Raw genomic sequence first — 15129 nt, forward strand, 5'->3', positions numbered from 1 at the left:
TCTGTTAGAATTATGACTCAAAATTCTAGTGAGATTTGGAGTGACCTTTTCTTAATTTGAGTGGGAGAAATATTTCTCAGTAGGATAGAGGAATATTTCCTATATAGAGTAAAACTCTTATTTAAGTATTATTCCTAAATTGAGTGAGACTCATAATTAGATTAGGAGTAGGGGAATTAAAACTATAAATAGGAGAATTGTGGAAAATGTTATTTGGCTTTCAGCTCATGGAGTGAGGCTATTGGCCATTGTAAAAGAACCTTACCAATTGCTGAGAATTTGGCTCTGCCCATTAATGAGGGGCACTTGCCCATTGTAGTGGAGAGAGGCTTTGGCCTAAAGTGGAGTAAGGACATATAATTCAAGAGGAAGGGACACTTGTCCATTGATAAGAGAGCTTTTGCCCATATAGTTGAAGGCACCTTTTATGATGTAGTATTGTAATAGTAAATATATTGGGTTATGTTTAGAGGAGACTGAGAGGGACTAATTAATATATTTATTGTGAGCAGTTTGATGTTGTATGGGTTCTTTTGGGTGTAATTGACTTGATGAATAGTATAGCTATAAGCTTGTAATGATGATTTATTATTGATGATAGTGGAAAATTGCATGCCTGTGGATATAGCCTTATGTTGAGAGGGTGAACCACATACATATTAGTGTTTTGTGTGTTTGTTTTATTTTTTTACAGTTTACACGCTTCCGCAGTGCACAACAAATTGGTATCAGAGCATGGGGATGATCTTGGTGAGTTTGGTTGAAGATGGAGCTATTGTAATATGTAGAAAGTTGCACATGCAACAATGGTGATGCAAGTTCAAGGTGATGGAGGGATGAAATTTAGGTAGAGCTCTTGATACGAAATCAAGATAGTTGATGACGCGAAGATTTTTTGAAGAAAGAAGCAAGTTACACCCAAGATGAAGATTGAAGAATGGAGATTTGAAAGGTTCAAGCTCAAGCATAGAGATTTGATGATTTGATGACACCCAAGAATTTGAGGGATGCAATGGTTGATGGATTTTGAGTCAAAGTGGAGATTGTTAGAATTATGACTCAAAATCCTAGTGGGATTTAGAGAGACCTTTTTCTAATTTGAGTGGAAGAAATATTCCTCAGTAAGATAGAGGAATATTTCCTATATAGAGTAAAACTATTATTTAAGTGTTATTCCTAAATTGAATGGGACTTCTAATCAGATTAGGATTAAGAGAATTAACACTATAAATAGAAGAATGGTGGAAAAGGTTATTTGGCTTTCAGCTCATGGAGTGAGACTGTTGCCCATTATAGAAAGGGGCCTTGCCAATTGCTGAGGATTTAGCTCTGCTCATTGATGAGGGGCACTTGCCCATTGTAGTGGAGAGAGGCTTCGGCCTAAAGTGGAGTAAGGACATAGAATTCAAGAAGAATGGATTCTTGTTTATTGGTAAGAGGGCTTTTGCCCATATAGTTGAAGGTACCCTTTGTGGTGTAGTGTTGTAATAGTAAATATATTAGGTTATGTCTAAAGGAGATTGAGAGGGACTAACTAATATATTTACTATGAGCAGTTTGATGCTGTATGGGTTCTCTTGGGTGTAATTGAGTTGATGGGTAGCTATGAGCTTATAATAATGATTTATTATTAATGATAGTGGAAAATGGTATGCCCGTGAATGTAGCCCTATGTTGAGAGGGTAAACCACATAAATATTGGTGTTTTGTATGTTTGTTTTATTTCTTTGCAGTTTACATACTTCTGCAGTGCACAATACCATCTTGGCTCCTAAAATTATGCCACTTGCTTACAATACCCACACTTTTTGTAACTCCTTTTAACTTTCTTGTTTTTAAGAACATCTCCAAGAATTTCTACAGCAAGACTTTCACGTTTAGCTTATGCATTCTCCATTATGAACTTTAGTTTCCTATCATCACCATCTTCATCTTTTTCCTCCCTGTAGTCCTCTCTTGCACAAGACAAATTAAAAATAAGATCCTAATCCTACTCTATCTCAGTGCACTTGTTTTTCTTATTGTATATTTCATCAGGGCATCTTGTTCTTTACTTGACTTTTCAAGAAGTGGATCTTGAGTTCAGCATTCACCTTTGGCACTTAAATTGCTTCCATTTATTTTTCCATTTTCTCTTGAAATGAATTCTCAAATTTCTCTAATTTTTGTTCCATCAATTCTTCCTGCCTTTTTAATCCTTTATCAATAATTTCCATAATCTATTAAATAACTTTTGTTCTCAATGTTAGGCTTCCATGATGATCTTGTAGAAGGCGGTGCAGGATGTCGAAAAATATTATTTCTTATAGAAGAAAGATTATAGTGATAGTGGAAGAAAAGTTAATGCAGAAATAACGATTTCAAGAATTTCAAGAAAGAATAGAGAAAAGAAACAAAAAATAGCCCAAGAATTAGAAAACTAGGAATGGAAGAAATTTAGAAGTAATTACAGCAAAAGATTGTGAAGATGGAGTGGCAAGAAAGGAAGAATACACGAGAAAGAGAAATTAAGGAAAAAGGAAGAAGAAGGAGAAGAAAAGAATTTGAAGAATAGGGTTCTGTTGAGAAGAAGCAATAGAGCAAAGAAACAAAAGGGAAAGAAAGGGAAGAAATTTCTGGGAGAGAAGGTGATATGCCTAAAGGAACACAAAAGAATAAGGACCATTTTGGTAGCTAAACATGAAAGGAAAAACTAGCTGTAGATGAAACTAGAACTTATAAGATAGGAATTGACAAACTAAAGAAAGAACTAAATAAAACTGAAGGTAAGAAAACCACATGGCCAAAAGACTATGTTTTGGGGGGTTTTTAATGTTTTAAGAAGTGATAAGAACAAAAGGAAACAACACAACTGGAATTGAACACGATTTGAAAAAGTAAGAAACAAGTGAACAAAAGAAATACTAATAAAGAACACACCATGAAAAGACATAACAATTACAACTCTTTTTATGGTTTTTATGTTAAAAAGAACACAAATAGAAACAATAAGAAAGGTAGAAACAAGAATGATAAACTTGCAAGAAGAATTTGATAAGTTGTGAAAACACCACAAGAACTCCAAAGTAAGGGTGGTAATTGATGTCCTTTTGATAAGAAGAATTCGCCATAAAAGAAGATCAACAACCAAGGTTTGACACCACACTTGTGAATGATAAGTCTAAGAATTTCACCACAATCATAAGAGATTGATAATAAATAATTTTGGTAGCAATTTGCTATGCTCTCATTAGCTTGTTAAGAGAACATTACATATGGTAGCCTATTTATAGGCTTATTACATAAACTAAATTTGTAAATATAATCCTGAACTAAGTAGGAAATAGCTAAAACTAATTAGGAATTTAATCTAATACAAATCTGGAATTTTATTAATCAAAGCAGGGATTGAAGAAGCTAATATTCCTAAAATAATCAAAGGTAGCTGAAATCTCCCAGGATAGTTGCATATCTTCCAAGATTGCATTTGAAGTTAATAGGTCAAAGACCATGTGCTTCTTAGAGAATAATTAATTCAAAATTCGTCTATATTATTACTGGTCAAAATCCATAAAGATCTTAGAAAATATTTGGTGGTCTAAGATGCCAAGTTGACTCCTAACCCATATAGAAACATAAAAGGCATAAAAAAAAATCTCCTCAATATGGGCTTCCAAAAACTAAAAAAATAATATGGTATTATGGACCCATGAATTTTAAAAGATAAAGGCCTTAATTTCATGCATTAATAGGCCCACACAAGACAACCTAATATACATCCCATTTGTGTGCTCCGTTTGGGTTTCGCCTTCTTAACCCTAAATAAACTTAATTCTTTTGCTCTAATTAAGTACATGCAACAAAAATGACTCCTATAAATCTACTCAGGGTTGCATCTCTAGCATAAAGGATTAGAAGCAAACTCAACTTAAATCAAAGTTCTGATACCACTTTGTTACATATCAGAGCCGCACAACTTACTAAAACAAAGAAATAGAAAGAGAAAAAGATAGAAATAAACTAGTTGAGAAAAAATAAATAGAAATGGGGAGAAGATTTGGAGAGATTAGAGAAGATAGAAATATTATTCTTTGTATTGATTCTTAGAATGAATGATTATCGGTATTTTTTCTATTTTTATACTTCTTCTAGCTAATAACTGCTTCCAACAGCTGTAACTATTCTTCTAAGATAGTTGTAACTGTAATATTAACTATTCTCTCCATTTCTAATTGCTAAAACTACCAGCTAAGTTAAGTGAACTACTCTTTAGTCATAACAAGGCTATTGTAGTTGTTTTCTTAAGCACCTAAATGTTGAAGTATTCAATCAAGTTTTTATAGAGTGCTTTTCTCTGTTTCTATTTCAATTGGGTAATGGTAACTCTATCTTTGCCTGTGCTCAAGCTCAAATCCCTCTCCTCTGCTAAAAAGGCTGAAAACATCTCTCTTATGTTATTCTTTTGTCCCTTTTCTCTCAGTTCAAGTTATAATTTCTATGCTGAATCTTTTGCAATATGGAATCCCATCCACAACCCAATCAAATACATTCTTTTACTAAGAAATCAAGACCCTTTTCATTTTACTTATCTTCTATATTAATTTCCTTTTAGCTATCTTTTTTTTTTTTTTTTTTTTTATATGGGACTAGGGTAGTTGGGACACAAATCTGGCCCTACCAAGTGAATAATATGTCTTTAGCTGCTAGATCAAACCAGGTAAGGCAGCTATCTCATATACCTTTGCCAAAACAAACTACATCAAAATTCAACACCTCAAGTCAATCCTCTCATTTCATCTTATTACACCCTTCATCTTTTCACAAGTCAAATTTTTTAGGTTTCATAATGACTGCAAAACCCTAACAACAAATCCCAATTTTGTTCCCTCCCACTATGTTCTATATGAATGGCGCCCTCCTTCCTTTCTCAATGTGGGTATAGCTCTAAATCTTGTTCTTATATTTTGGCCCTTAATGAACATATAAAAGAATCAAGGTTTAGGTTAAAATTTGAGCAATATGGTGATCAAGAATCTTTAGAATTCTAGGACAGTTTGTCTGATGATGTTAACAACTCAGCATCTAAGCTTCACCAAACAAATTGCATAATGAATGAAACCATTGTCATTTGTCATAGTGAGCATAGTGCTAGTACCCTCCATTGTTTGAAACCAACCTTGTCCACCATTTGATCATAAAGATTTTATGTTTGTCATTGGTAGAACCTTGTTTGCAACTGATATAGTGAATATTGAACGTGTAAAGCGATGTAACTACAATACCATTTAATATGAACTGTTGAGCAAGATAAGCCGTTGAGATTGAACCATGTGAAGAACAAGCTACCTATGTAGAACTCACTCTTGAAAACTGATCTAGGGAGAGAAGATGTTTAGGGACTTATTAACTTCTCACAAAGGTTATCCCCTTAACAATGTGATATCGTAACATAAGCTTTTAGATTTACTTAAGTATAATCCTTTAGATCTTACCTCCATAGGGAATCTAGTTTTAGGTGCAAGAAACATGGATTCTAACTCAAAGAAGAAGGATATATATATATATATATATATATATATATATATATATATATATATATATATATATATATATATTAAGTGTGTTTAAGTGGGAGTATGGGAAAGGATGGGATGTGTTGCTGAAGGCGTATAGAGAGAATTTTCTTGGATTGATTGGGTTTCTTTGTATGCATTAACAAATCCACATCACTGATAGTTATTTTGGGAACTAGATTGTGGAGTTTATGGAGGATTCTGGTATAGCTGCCGTTTATGTGATTGATACCCATGTAGCTCAAACTGATTTGCCAAGGCAGCCAATGCATTTGTTCTTCCATCAGGGGAAGAAGGGTGGGGGAGGCCTATTGTGGGGGCCATGTCCATGTCTTCGCTGATCATTGCAACAAATTGGTCTGGACCAATGAAGCATCTGACCAAGCAGACTAGCTACCCATTGCCGGCGGATAGAATGAGCTAAGTTTTGGAAGGGTCATTCACGGGGCATCTCTGGGCTGAACCTTCTGTTGGTAAACTTCAAGTCCTGACCAATGTTGATGAATCTGGGACCATAGAAAGGCGTGCATGAGAATACATGATTAGAAGGCTTTTCTCCTGAGGTTGTTGCAGGGATTATTTGAAAATACACTCAATAAGATTATATGAAAGTTTCAGGGTTTTCTTTTTATATCGTAGATATTTATGGCATGAATATAATTTATGCTGGTTAAAGCTCATGTACTCTTGTCAAATGTCAAAATTGGCAGTATGATCAAAGGGGCCAATCTTTAGTGCTTGCAAATCACAAGCAACGTCTATCATTTATAAATCTTGCAAATATGTCATGAATTATGTACAAATTTTCAAAGAAGACTTCCAATTTAGTATGATGCTTGTTAAGAAACAGCACAATTATGTCCTGTTGCAAATTCTTGTGCATACTGAAAACAATTCTTTCCATCCACACGTTGACATAAGATGACCTACAAAAATTTCATCACCATAACTTTCTTTCCATCCCACTAAAACCATTGTATCTCACTACACATGCAAATAAGCCACCTCTAATTCCCTTAAATTTAACACAACAGTAGGAAAATTTCCACATATTATCTACCATACCAACCAATGTTTTTCCAGTTAATCACAAGAATATCAGATCTTTGAGGAGATTGCATCTGTACCAAAGAACTTAACCCCAAAGACGATCAATTATTTGATCTAGTAGTTCACTACATAAAAAAAGAACGTAAGCAGTCAACACGTGTATGAATTTATTCAAGATAAGGAGCAAAAACTGTCAAAACTTCCTTGTAAACAGGTTTCTTGAAATCTACAGCCTGCAAAGCAATAAAAAAATTTATCAATAATAGAATTGTATTTATCAAATTTTTGCTATTCACCTAACCTATGCAAAGCTTTTGAAATCTTTAGAGAACTTCCTTTACCAAGAGTTCTTTTCCCCCTCTTTTTCTCAATAGTACTTGCCCAGAGTTTCAAAATCCTATATCAAATGCAAGAGGGGAGTAGATCCCACGGGATTACCTAACCATGTTATATAAAAACTTTCTTTTGTACACGTTGATGTTTTGAAGCAAGGGAAGCAGCTTTGAGAGAGAAAGAGGGAGAGGGGGGAAAGGGTAGAAGAAGGGAGAGGAGAGGGTGGGTTGGGAGAAATTTGTTTTTTTATTTTAATTAATAATAAAAATTATTTTTATTTCAATCTTGATCCATGGATACAATTGAAAATTAGTTTACAAATTGCGATAAATTAGTCAAAATTAAAAGATTTGGATATAATTAAAAAAAAGAATTTTCTTTTGTCATTAGGCCAAAAAATAAAGGCAAATGATCAGGAGCAGCAAGAGATGTTGTGGCCGATCAATCCATTGATGTGGGTCACACAAAGGGACTCACATGGGTTGCTATCTGGGGGACCAGGATTGTGCAGCCACTATAGTCAGGACTGAAAAAATCAGCCTTCAGATCTTTGTTTTTTGAAAACAAAAAAGCCCAACACTTTCAAAAAACAGATGTCTGATACTCTGATCATTAAACACATGCACAGTTTGAGGCTTAGCCAAATTTAGCTCTAAGACCAAGTTCAACTATAGCTAAAAAATATTAGGGCTAAAGCCATTGCTAGACAGACTCCATTTTTTTTTTTTTCTAATTTCTTATTCTTTATGTGAAAAATTATTTAAATGATCTTTTTCATACATAAAATTATAAGTGCCACAGCACCATGCCCATCCCTTTGTTGCAGTCACATACGTTATGACTACACCATCTCAACCGTCCATTGCAATGATGCCTTGTGAAGTCAATAATGCAATGAGTGGTTGCCATCCTGCAACCACGGTAAATTTTACTACACCAAGTACACTTAAAATATTGTACCAACTGCAAAATACTAAATTTTTTCTTTGAACAATTAGATTACATGCAATTTTAAAAAAGCAAACTTTAACCAAGCATTAATTAAACCCTTTCTAGTAGCCCAGAAAAATAGAATTTTAACTCATTTTCTATAATGATGAAGGTATATTTGGAGTATTTTAGGCTCCTTCACAACCGCCTAAGGCAGTCATCAGAAAAGATAAGAACTAAAAGGAAATGCTATTGAAAGCTAAAGTTTTTGCAAGTTCTAGTTTTGAATTGTTGGACTTTGTAATCGAACCAATTGTTTGACCTTAGAAATATTAGATTATTAACCAATTAATTTAGGTCTAAATTCCACAAAACTTTAGCTTCCATTTGGATAGGTGTGAATTTCAAATAATGAGGTATTTGAATTTTCCATTATGTTAAAATTTTATAATTTTTCACTTGAAGCACATCCAAATCTACACCTATCCAAACAGAGCCTTATATTCTTTCAAATCCATTGGTTGAAAATTATAGCTCGTGTAAGTTCAAGGGAGAGCTAAAGAACGCTTGAGATCACATGAGAACTTAATTTCTTCAAACTCTCCCAATAAGAAGGGAAGATTAAGTAGATCTCAAGCTCATGTGAACAGTTGGCCTCATATAACTATTTGCAGTAAAAGAAGAAACATCCACTCACATGGTCAAGTATTTGCCCGGGTGACATCCATGACCACTCACCAAATTCAGGTTTCTCTGTGCCATCACCCAAAAGATTGATCTCTTCCTCTTTCCCAGTGAATTTAAGAAGAAACCTGTGTTATAATTTGCAAATTTAATAAAATTTAATCAGAATAAACTGCGAGTAAGATTTTTTCTTTTTAACAAAAAAAATCCACTAGAATATGAACGAAAACTGCATTCACACATTTAATGAGATTAATCTGTGAATTATCCAGAGTTAAAATTGGTCCAGACTTGAAGTAGTAGACCTTAATTTAATTAAGATATCAGGTGTAGACAGTACTCATGCATCTTCATTATATGGATTATTCATATGCTCACCACTTCTGCGCTTGACCTTTCCAGTCAGATCCCCATTGACGTTTAAGTTTTTCCCTGACTTCAGGTGGGAAGTCATATGTCAACCAATAAGGTGCCTGCATAACAAATGCAGTACATGAAGTGAGACAGCAATGCTTGAGAAGAACTACCGGCCATCAAGATTGTAACTTTAATCAGAATAACATAGGAGTCAAACACGGATGTCAAACAAAGACAAAACATAAGCTGATCCAGTGCCAGTAATGTTTCTGCTACTGTTCAGATAGCAACCAGAAAAACACTTCAAGCATGGGCTTATGCAAGTACATATACAGAGAGGGAAAGCTCCATATATATTAAAGGATAATTCTTTCTTATGATGATATTAAATCAAAACAAATTAGATCACATTAACCATTTGCACAAAGATTTCATACTCTCTTATTCATTTCTTAATGACATAAGCAGAAGTAAGGAAGAGAAAGAAAAGCTGAAAACAATAGGCATATGGAAATTGCAAAATTGACAAAGTTGGATACATAGGAAAGGAAATAGAAATGTTAATTTACTTCGCCATGACAAGAAAACCATGCCCCACTTGGAGCCAGGTGGGAAATCCCCACCCCACCAGTGGTGGCAGGAAAGGAGCGGTTTAAGTTGCCTGATTCCACTCCGCTTCAATTTTATTTATATATAATTCTAACTTATAAAAACACCTTTCTCATTAAGAATAAATAATTTATTACTTAATATGATTCTTTCTTTCTCAAATCTTAACTAATACCACATAAAATATAATATAATATACTATATCATTTACTGATAATTTATAAAATTATTAAAAAATAAAATGAGCATATCCATTCACAACCCGCCTTGTATTTTCCACTATCCAATTCCTAATAGAGGTGGATGGAAATGCCAAAACCTGCCCTGCTACCTATTGCCATTTCTTAACCTGATTGCAGACATAAAAAGTATGAATCTAGTTCTAGTCATATCCATAAAAAGATGGAAGAAAAAAAAATGTGTTTTATGTCTGAACATTAAGACTACAAGATTATGTCATAATAAAGCCATTTGGATGCATTTATAGCAATTTGAATTGAAGTTTGGCACTATTTGGTTAGGACTTAGAAGGGTATTTAGAAGAATGGAGCTATTTGGTAGACATGGGAGTGGGAAAGAAATAAAAGATAAACTTCTGGGAAAAAATTGTTGAAATTTCATGAAAATCTTAAAAAAGAAAAATCCTTTAGAAATAGCAAAACATATGGGCCTTGTATTGTGCCAAAGAGAACTTTGTTTGTCACAGTTAATCACATGCTATATCCAATGGACCTATCACGTAGGGAGTGTTATCATTTTTCCAAACAATGAAAACCAAACCACCAAGTAAAATCATCCCCCTTTTTTCCCAGTCATCCCTGGAATGGAATAGAATTTTAATGAACTTCACCAAAACACTGAAACAAAGAAAGAGGAAATGTAAAGCCATACCTCTGCAAGAATTTCTGCTGAGATAATCCCTGTCTCTTCTTTTAATTCCCTTATGGCTGCAATTTTAGGATCTTCATTCTCATCTATACCTCCCTACTTAAACATGGTTGTATAAAAAACCATCACATCATGTATAAAAAACTAGTACTTCTGAAAGAAGATGCCAAGTCATATAACCAAATGCAAGTAATATTAGCAGGGCTTGCTGCACACAATAGCTCTGCTAGAAAGCAGCCTGCAAGCATTATTGATGCCCTAAATTTCACATATTCAATCAGAAGATACAGCGTGGGTGTCCTTGTGTGCTTCTTAAAGCAAGTATTAAAAAAAAAAAAAGTAAATAGCTAAAACAAATACACACACAGACATGCTCCACACAGCATTTTGCATTGTCTACTCCATTATCTTAAGCTCGGAGCAAGCACTATAATTCAACACTAAAAGGAGAATGGTAGCACTTATTTTTTTGTTTTCATAAATTTTAAACAATTACAGTCACCAATTTGGGTTTAAAACTAAATTATTTACAAAGAGAGAGAGAGAGACAGAGAGAGAGAGAAGAATCAGCTCCAACTTCAAAATGAAACATTTAATAGTTAATTGACTATAAACAAATCAATAAAAATTAGACATTATCAACAATAATTACTTCCAGGCAATTAGGCAAAACACTTTCCTATACATTATACATGCTTTCAACCAATGAGAACTCAAAAGATTAATAAGCATGGCAAGAGCAGAAAACCAAATTAAAAAGAGGGAAAAAAAAAAAAAAAAAACAAATAAAGGATAATTTCAAAATTACCTGAGGCATTTGCCAAGCATTGGGTATATCCAGCCTCGAAGCAGCAAAAATCTGCACAATTCACAAAGCCAGAAGTTGAGAATCTTACACAATAAATACACATAAAATACAAACTCAAAGTACACTAACCTTTTTAGATGGATTGATCAGACAGATACCCACGTTTCTTCTGTAACCTTCTGGAGCAGATTCCATGGAAAAGGAGGTTGATGATAGGCACAGGGTTCTTGAGATTATTGCACTGTGAGTGTAGCTCTGCGGGTTCTGGTATATAAAAGGCAGCTTGGTAAATTTGGACAACTTATGACGGTAGATTAGGAAAGGTAAAGCGGATTTGGAAAAAATAGAAACAATGGGGAGTGAAGCTGAGGGAGAATGACTGAAAACGGATCGGCAAAATGCCATTTCCTTGGACTTCTTTTATTCTCTAGTGGTTTTAATGGCATTTAGATATGGTCTGACCGAAATACCCCTGACATCACACTCACACCCAACTTCACGTGGCGAGCATGTGGAGTTTTATTTTTACAGGAGACATAATTTTTATTTTTTAATTTAAATTTTAATTATATTTTAAATAAGATAAATTATTATTATTAAAGTAATTTTTAATTTAGATAAATTTGTACTTGTTATAATAATAAATTTTTAATTAATTTATGACATAATTAAATAAAATACTTATTTAATTTTTTTATACATATATTTATAGTAATTTTCATAGTTATTTCATTTAAAATATAATAAAAATACTTTACTCAAAAAATAATTTAAATTTTATAAAATTTTTATATTTTATCTCATAATTTATGTAAATTAATTTTTATTTTTTATAAATTATAGAGAATATATTAAATTAATAAAAAAATAATATTATTTTAAAAATTTATAAATATAATATTTTTTGTTATTAATATAATAAAAAATTAAATTATTAATAATGAATTAAATTATTTAATTTTAATAATAAAAAAATATTTAATATTATTATTAATTAAAAATAATATTATATTATATTATATTATTTTTTAAAAATACTATACCTAAATGTAAATTCTTTTTTATTAATATGATATATCTTTTATAAAATAATTATTTGACAAAAATAGTTATCACTTTATATAAATTAATAATATAAGATTAATACATTTCACAAAAATTAAAAATTAAAAATATCATAATTTTTTGTTAATATAATAAATATTAAAAATACATACTATTTTTTTTTAAATGGATTCCATAATTTTAATATTGCAACTTAATTGTTTCTAATTATTTTTATTTATATCTAAGTTTTTGATACAATTATATTTACAATTTATCTTTAAAATTCTACTTCTTTAAAAAATATAGTTGAAAGATAATTTATACATAAAAATATAAATATTTAATTAAAATATAAAAATAATTCTATTGAAAATTAATAATAATAAAATATGGACAATCAAAATATTAGTTATCATTGTATTCTATATATAATTATAATATAATAAAATATTGAATAGTTTAAGAAATATTAAATAAGAAATTTATAAAAAAATTAATAATTAAATAAATATTAATTAAATATATTTAAATAAATAAAATTTGAGAATGTTAACTAATAATTTTAAAAAAAATAATAAAACAAAGTACAAATAAAAAAAGATTTAAGAGCATTTAAGTGAAATAAAAATACTTATTGGGAAAAGAGTGTTTAATGTATATTAAATGTCTCATACGACATACTATATATAGACAAATAAATAAAAATTATTTAAATAAAATTTAATTTATAATTAAATATTATTTAGTTGAATAAACATTTAAATTCAATTTTTATAAAATTTTCATTGTTAAATTTTAAAGAAAATAATAATTTAAATAATAAATGTTAAAATAGTATTGTAAATAACAATGATAATTAAAAGAGAAATAAAAAATTAAATAATAATTAGTTTAGAGGAGAATATTTATGATTGATTATGAGATTACAAATTAATGATCAATTCTCTTTAAATTAATGACCATCAATGACCTTTTATTATTATTATTATTATTATTATTATTATTATTATTATTATTATTAGCAAATAATATTTTTGCATAAATGAATTTATTAAAAAATAATATAAATATTTTTTAAATATTACATTTAATCATAAAAAGTTTTAATTTAAAAAAATCAAATTTTAAAGAAAATAATAATTTAAATCATAAATATTAAGGTAGTATTGTAAATAATAATGATAATTAAAAGAGAAATAAAAAATTAAATAATATTGGTATTTGTTAAATAATATAATTAATTTCTAAATATTACATTTAATTATAAAAGGTGTTAATTTTTAAAAATTAATTTTTAAAGAAAATAATAATTTAAATCATAAATATTAAGGTAGTATTACAAATAATAATGATAATTAAAAGAAAAATAAAAAATTAAATAATAATTAATATAAAAGAGAGTATTTATAAAAGATGACACATAGCGAACTTTTCAAAGAAAGTGTCATATATAATTTTCTTGTAAATACCCCTTTGTTTTATATATATATATATATATTGGGGAACACACGCTAGAAGCTTAACTAAGCGCATGTGGAGCATTTTCTTTCCCTTTGTCACACCCTGCCCTTCCGTAAGATGTAACATGATCCCGTAGTACATCTAATAAATTATCGTACTTCACCTACCGGTAACCCATTAAATATACTACAAGAGATTTTAAAATAATTTTCATTCATTTTTAAATTAGTGGGTAAAATTTTTTTTTTCAGACATTAAAAACCTTTATTTAAAGTCTAAACATAAATCAAATTTTTAGATATTTAAAATCTTCACAATTTTTACAAAACTTTCGGTAGAGTGCCGTCTATATTTTGAAAAAACAATTCTTCAAAACCTGTGAAAAACACTTTTAAATAATTTCATTTCACAGTCTCAATCTCCAATAATATCCCAAAATAATACAGTCAACCACAATTTAAATCAAAATTTACTTTTCAAAATATTGTTAAAATAATTCCATTCACAAAGGTGGCATTAAAATTAATTTTACATACACAATCTTAATATACAGAAAGAAATTCCAAAATAATATTATTATAATGTTATCTATACAACTGCTCAAACTACAGAGATACATATGCATACTATCATATTTACATCAAACTAAACTACCAGGGTATAGACAAATACCCGTATAAAAATTCTTCAACTGTGCTCCTCTCTGACTGTAGCAGCTCACTCTGCTGCTATGTCCTTTTCTCTATCTGCGACAGCAAGTTAAAGCTATCGTTGAGTATAAAAATACTCAATAGTGCACAATAAAGTATAAAATGCATAATATAAAACATTTATGAACAAATTATAATTCAAAAATCTCATAATCGCATTTCACAATTTTTCAAATCACATTTATAACAAATCATAATTTTCAAAGCCTAATATAACACAATTTTGATCAAACAATTTAATAAATATAGTGTTGTCAATAAATAACACAACTTAGGCTATGACACAAAATTTTCGAACATGCCGTGTGTACATCACGACAAGGCAAACTCACTCCACTAATCAAAATCAATGAGGGAGGTAGCTAGCTAGCTAATAAGTATTTATCCAAACTCACCACAGACTGGCAAGCCAGAGGGGGAGGAAAGTGATCAAATATCAAACTTACCCCGCAAGTGGAGGAGGAACATATTAATATTGTCATGCTAAGTGTGAATTAAAAACAATTTAAATCAAGTTATTCAAATATTTTATACAAAACACAATCAATTTTCAAAGTCAAATTTCCATTCACAAAGTGGCAACATAGTAGTTCTCAAAACCCATAATTAATACAATAATTTCACAATGTATAACTAAACAATTTTGTATGAGAAAACAATAAATTAAGGTTTATTATGCACAAACCTGACGTGAGTCGCC

The 15129-nt window shown here is 30.5% G+C and overlaps 1 protein-coding gene across 2 annotated transcripts; it reads right to left on the reverse strand.

Annotated features, from left to right (window-relative positions):
• Positions 1-6543: 6543 nt before the first annotated feature.
• On the reverse strand, positions 6544-11648 carry LOC110664226 (nudix hydrolase 26, chloroplastic). Of its 2 annotated transcripts, none has more exons than XM_021823806.2 (6): positions 11341-11648; positions 11212-11262; positions 10407-10499; positions 8928-9022; positions 8563-8677; positions 6544-6835 (listed from the first exon to the last, which is right to left on the reverse strand). In XM_021823806.2, the coding sequence occupies exons 1-6, from the start codon at positions 11614-11616 to the stop codon at positions 6770-6772; spliced, it is 696 nt and encodes a 231-aa protein (XP_021679498.2). In that variant the 5' UTR covers positions 11617-11648; the 3' UTR covers positions 6544-6769. The 2 variants fall into 2 exon arrangements, with proteins under 2 accessions (XP_021679498.2, XP_021679499.2); XM_021823807.2 differs by having other exon boundaries at positions 8604-8677; positions 11341-11631.
• Between the last annotated feature and the right edge of the window lie 3481 nt (positions 11649-15129).

Source organism: Hevea brasiliensis, chromosome 14, assembly GCF_030052815.1.
Source record: "Hevea brasiliensis isolate MT/VB/25A 57/8 chromosome 14, ASM3005281v1, whole genome shotgun sequence".
Taxonomy (NCBI): Eukaryota; Viridiplantae; Streptophyta; class Magnoliopsida; order Malpighiales; family Euphorbiaceae; genus Hevea; species Hevea brasiliensis.